We start from the raw sequence: 6,432 nt of genomic DNA, 5'->3' as shown, positions 1-6,432 counted from the left end.
AATCTTTCTGAAGTGCATCATAATGTCGAGATCAAATTAATTTAGGCCACTCAAAATTGGACATTCCATTCTGGGATAAGCGCTAGGATTTCTTAAAGAGACAGGTTCAGGGAATGTGTCATGACAAAAGTTCACCAGAGTTCGACACAACCCATTTGTGGTTTAATGATTGGTCCATAAGGCGTCAAATATACGTGCGCTCATTGACTATTTTATCAAAATGCATAGAAAAAGAACCTCATAGTATTTGGATATCCTGCCACTGTCATTATACTTCAACATCCACAAAAGGGTCAGCTAATCTGAAACTAAGCTATAATATTCACATCACATGCAACGTGATGTTTTGGTTTTAAAACCTGAGAATAAGATCAGTCAGCTCGTCATATAAGCAATGTGGCCAGACGAAAGTCATTTACTTTCACCAAGTGCAAATATTTTGCCTGAAATGCCTTTTGACATCAGCAGTGCCTTTTATGTCTTTTAAGTCAAAACTGACAGACTTTGCATGAAAAGGGTTAAGACAACTTTCAGAGGCGACCACAATGGCCCTTTGTCTCGCCTCCCTGCCTCTTGACTCCGAATCAAAGGTAGTTTATAAAGTTAAACAAAGCTCCGATGAGGCTTACAGTTGTTTTGTATCTCAGCTCAGCCCTCATTTGTTGCCTCGGGATTTAAATAAAATTTGATGGTAATCGTCTTTTCCATGGCACATAATTATTTTGAAAGGGCAGTGTCTGGGATTCTAATTTTCTTCCAGCACTATCCCTCTGTTCACAACGCAAATAAACTGAAGTAAACAAAGACTGTCTTTACCCAGGGCTCTGGCGCTCTTCGAGGGGAAATTTCACATACTACATAAAGTCCCTCCTTTCTCATTTTCTGTGTCCTCTCTACAGCCAAACCGGGTGAAATATGCAGTCACTTGACTAGACGTGGTACTGTATAGGCTATCATCTGTGACTATTTGTGTTTACGAGCGAGGACCATTTTAAGAGTACGTTTTCGAGGATGGAGAAGTGAGCGGGAGCAGAAGACTCGTCGCAGGACTCAACTTTAAACAGACCTGCAACACAAGAGGTCCCAGTGACTTCAAAGAAAGAGAGAGCGCGGTGCATGCAGTGTCACCCAATCTAGGTTATGGGCTTTAAGTGTTTCCCAAATATGCATAGTTACACATGTATTTCCCCCTGAGAACCGGATGTAGAATGAAGGAAACTCTAAATTACCAATTTGTGTGAAATTGTTTCAGGTATAACCAATGATTAGCCAATTTATCCCAAAACAAAAGTGAAATTTACAGTTAATGATGGATATTACAGGTAGGGTAGGCCTGTATAATACACTTAACAACAGTGGAAATAATGGATAGGCCACCTCAAACAGCACTCCTAAATCATGTCACTTTGAATGGTGTAATTACACAACAACAAGAATTTACGCTCAAGAGTTGAGACAGCTTCAGAGCTAAATCACCACGTTCCCGTACTAAACGCAGTAGGGATGCCTATAGCCTACGTTACTTCCGAGGACTCTCTGAAAATAACTAGTAGGAAGCATTTACCTTTTCTTCTGAGTAGCCTACTATTACACCAGCTAGTATCCCATTTAAATAGTTGGAAATGGCGTGCGATCGGCTGAGAAAGCTAATTTTTCATGCTGAATAGTGTCCCAGGGCTAGGGCGGGCAAGGAAGAGGCGGGTTGCGCTCTTGATGCGGGTTAAAGATTTTCAATAGTCTCCCTAAAGTCGAGCGCTTTGATCATGCCGCTGCTGGCGCCTAAAAACAACATAACTTGTCTGACTATTAGAGGGACTGACACATCTTGACAGATTGTTTATACTTAGCAATTAGCGACGCAGACGCTTTCCAGAGAGCTAAACAGACCGCATGAAATAAGAATAGTAACTATTTTCTATACGAATAGTAACTATATTCGTGATTTTCGTACACATTTGAGATTGCATTAACCGCTTCATTTTAGTGAAGAGAAAATTAAAATAAAATATAGCTTACTATATAGAGTTATAGGCTTAGTTATAATTGAATGACTATGTGTCACGGTCGTTAATAAATCAATTTGAGATAAATAATGGAGATCAAACATAAAAGTAACTGAGGAAACGTTGGCCCTATCTCGCTATATAAAAAAAGCTGATACAGCTAATGTATATCCTATTAGAATATAGATGTTCAAGTATTCCCAAAGTAGACAGGTGGACTAAATCAATGACAGTCGTAGGTTAAATCGAACATAGGCTCCACGGTTGCCTCCATGACTCCAAATAATTTTAGACTTTAATGGATGTAGTCAAAGGGAAAGATCCCAGTGATCCCTCCCCCAAGCCCGATAATTACCCCTAAATGATTGCGAAGGCCTGTGTGTTTCAATATGATTAGAGCCCTGCAGCCATCAATAAAAATAGCTCTGCAAGAGGCCGATCACATAAACGAAGGCAGTAAACGTTAGGCAACATTCGAGAGTTTCTACCTTAACTGTTGAACGTAATAGCAAAATAAAGTCGTAAGACATATGATAAAGTAGTATAATAGTATAAATACCTATAGTAGCCTATATAATACTTTGATAATAATTTCAATTTAACATGACACTTATCACGTCCTCTGATAAACTAATTTTTGTGACAGCCCAAGCAGCAATTACACAGTTACTGATATACTACTGCAAGAGTGCCACCACCACCACAGTAATAATAACAATAACACCAAATAAGATTGTTAATAATAATATTAATATTTTCTATATAAATGATTCTATTGAAAGTAACAACATGTTTTAATTCCTGTTGCTAATTGAATGTCTACCATGCCCAATTTTTGCACAATGTTTGTTAATTTCAAGTTGTAAAATGTAGCCTAACATTGTTTACTTCGCCCTGCCAGTCAAATAGCCAAGCTTCTCATCACATCAGTTGTGGCTGAGATTCCTGCTCAACTGGAATCTCTATGTCCCACCCACCTCACTTCTGATTGGATGGTGGTGTCCCCACGCCTGCCTTATAGCACTGCTCACCAGTGTGTTCAGATAAACATGAGGATGCCATCAGCATAGGAGCACATGAGAAATTTCTGTCACTCTACTTTTCGATACTTCGAGTGTTTACCTCCAAGTGAAGGCCAAACCTGTATGGCCCCAACTATTACCATGTCAGCTTTATCCATTGGCTTGAAAACTGAAGACATTCATTCGCGTTCGGTTCTCGTTGGAAAAGGCGAGATGCAGACCAATTTGATCGTGATGGCCGAGGAGACAGCGATCAAGCCCAAAGTTGCGATTCTTCCCTTCAGCGTCGAGGCTCTGATGGCTGATAGGAAACCGAACAGAGACTTGACATCTCCAGAAAGGTCATCCATTGCGGGGACGTCCCAGGCGCTAGGCTCACGGATGGGCTCGCTTTCGAGCCTGGATAACTCGGTCCCCTCCTTGGCCATCGGGTCGCCGTTCTCGGTAGGCGACATTATGAACATGCAAGAGGACGCAATGGTTAAACCCGAGAGTCCAGAAAGTCAAGACCGAAATTCTTGGATACAGAGCCCTCGCTTTTCACCTACTCCACGTAAGTTTATTTTTTATTTTTAATTTCTATTGATCCTTCCATAATGCGTGAGTAAATTGGGTGAGAAGTTTTGTATGATTTAAAGCAACTTACTGATTGTGGGAATTTTAGTTTGCCATATATATTTGCAGTTTAAGCACCTAGTTGGGTATTTTATCACGTAGTATTTTCTAATGTCTCTGTTTTTACGAATTCATAGGCCTAGCCTAAATTGAAATTTTACTGCAGTTCCAAGAAGTGTTTTGGATATAAACTATTTTAAAGTTTATGGGATTATTATGAATTCTACCCATCAAAACAACTTTAACTCATCCATGTCTGTCGCTCTGAAAGTATGATTTTTGACGATGTTTTCTATCGTGGTTATTGCAGGAAGACTAAGTCCCCCCGCCTGTCCACTGAGAAAGCACAAGACCAATAGAAAGCCCCGGACCCCTTTCACCACGTCCCAGCTCCTGGCTCTGGAGAGGAAGTTTCGCCAGAAGCAGTACCTCTCCATCGCCGAGCGCGCAGAGTTCTCCAGCTCGCTCAACCTGACTGAGACCCAGGTGAAAATATGGTTTCAGAACAGACGAGCCAAAGCCAAGAGGCTCCAGGAGGCAGAACTGGAAAAACTAAAAATGGCAGCCAAGCCAATGCTGCCTCCGGCGTTCGGAATTTCCTTTCCGCTCGGTGCGCATGTCCCCTCGTCGTATGGAGGGTCGCACCACTTCCAGAGGCACTCCCTGCCGATGTCTCCCATGGGACTGTACGCTGCTCATGTCGGATACAGCATGTATCACCTCGCCTGACGTGAAGGAAGGACATATTCTATGCCATGTTGACTATGAAGTGCTTCAACATAAACCCACATCGCCAAAAGACTACCTGGTGTTGAATATCACGACTGGATAGTCATAAGTAAGGACTGCCTTGTAAAAGTGCAGTCTTCCTCGGTATGTCAAGTATAGTCATCTACTTCGCCATTAGTTTGATGCCATGGTTGATTATTGGGTCACTAAAGCTTAGCTAAGCTCTACCCGAGTCCACTACAAACTTAAACCATGCGAAAGTTTTACTCATTGGGTTTTGCACCAACACACATAAGACCCAAAAGGTAGGTTGGGCTCTCATCACTTCTGTGAACTGCTGTCACTGCAGACTAAGGATAACTAAGATGGTATATTTTTCACTTGCATTCATGTCAATGCGTAAAATAGTGGGTTACTTAATCCAATGTCAATTAATGCTCTTTGTTAAATTCGGAGAACCACAGCATTTTTTAAATATTATAACAACACTGTCTGTTGTTTGAATGGTTCCCTTCGGAAGGGATTTGTGTACTGTAAACTACTGTATATTTGAAAAATACCCTCATTTATATTGAATATATTTGTGACATAAATTAACAATAAATGGTTTATTCTTTTTCATTAAGCAGTTGCTCATGTTGATTGGCAGTACACATGACTAGATTCAGTGCTTGGCTTGGGATGAGAGGTGCAGGAGCTTTCTTTTTTCAAATCGGTCCATTAGACTATGTTCACAGTAATCCCCAAATGACATTATGCTACAGAGACCTCTGATTGTTCACCGTTAAGTGTTCATACACATTTTGACAGATGGAATTTCATGACTTTTCCATGACTTTGAACCACATTTCCATTGGTGGCGTCTCTATTTAGCCAGTCTAGATTAGCCTGTATATAGACGTAATTTAAATTCAAACGTGCCAGCAGTTATTAAGTAGTGCCTATTAATTACATATTAGCTAAATGCAGGGATGACTTCACTGCTTTTCAAATTTGAATTTGCTGTTGACATTATGTTTTGTTACACTTTGTTGATTTTAGGCCAACTTCAGTTTCCATAATGATGTGATGTCAGCGTCAGAAAATATCGAGTTCAATGTTCAATGAGTGTAGACTACTTGAATAATGGTTGGCTACTTGAATAATATTTCTAATGGGAAAATGACTCAAATGCTGGGAAAATGTAGGAATAGTAGTCTATATTTCAGACCAATCTACTCTAAAACGTATTTCATTTTTCTATACAATAATTCAATCAACAAAACGTAGCCCTATATGTTTCTTCAAAAAATTGTGCGACTTCATTCGAAGCTATTGTTTAATATACATAAAAACAATTTAAGCAGGACTTTAGCCTGATATTTCCGGTTGGACTATCACTGTGGAAAAGTAGCCTAATAAAAAAATAAGCCTTTTGTACTTTTAAAAGGCAGAAACCTTGGAAATAAACGCACACAGAGGCGTCGACAGAATACGCAAATTGCATGCATGCTTTGTCTGTGTGACCATAAGGGAAGCCAGTTTAAAATATCTTTCACCCACGTTTTTTGTTGTTGTCTGTGTAACCATAGGGGTAGCCAGTTTAAAATCTATTTCACCCACATTTTTGTAGGCCTAATTGTGAAAGAGCAGCCGTTTCTTGAACATTGCAGTCAGTGTAAGTGTAACAGCTATGAATTAGACCTGTCAAATGTCATTTCGCTGAGCAAAACGCGGAATATATTTCTACAGCTGTTGCCCATTGCTTTCAAATAACTCACCCAGATTTTGTTGGCGCCAGGAGAGCTCAGTGAGGACCAACATCTACAACCATCAGTTGTGCAGACTTCAAAACACTCCGGCAAATTAGAGATTGAGTCTATAGGGCTCAATTGCCTGTCGGCCTAAACGATTTGGTGGAATGTCATTACCGACTATAATTGGACAGGTGACACCTACATTGTGGAGAAGCCACTTCTACGGTGTTAGCAGACGTGTGTCACTCGACACATGAATGCAGGTTACTTGACATTCTTCAGTTGGGCACAGAGAGAAAATATTTTTGAAACCTAACAAAGTCCATG

The 6,432-nt window shown here is 40.3% G+C and overlaps 1 protein-coding gene across 1 annotated transcript; it reads left to right on the top strand.

Moving 5' to 3' along the window:
• Window positions 1-3,028: 3,028 nt before the first annotated feature.
• msx1a (muscle segment homeobox 1a) lies at window positions 3,029-4,994 on the top strand. Its single transcript, XM_021568626.3, has 2 exons — window positions 3,029-3,578; window positions 3,951-4,994. The coding sequence occupies exons 1-2, from the start codon at window positions 3,080-3,082 to the stop codon at window positions 4,367-4,369; spliced, it is 918 nt and encodes a 305-aa protein (XP_021424301.1). The 5' UTR covers window positions 3,029-3,079; the 3' UTR covers window positions 4,370-4,994.
• Window positions 4,995-6,432: the final 1,438 nt, after the last annotated feature.

Source organism: Oncorhynchus mykiss, chromosome 17, assembly GCF_057628025.1.
Source record: "Oncorhynchus mykiss isolate SJ-2025 chromosome 17, ASM5762802v1, whole genome shotgun sequence".
NCBI classification, from domain to species: domain Eukaryota; kingdom Metazoa; phylum Chordata; class Actinopteri; order Salmoniformes; family Salmonidae; genus Oncorhynchus; species Oncorhynchus mykiss.
This window is presented reverse-complemented; position numbering and strand designations above follow the sequence as displayed.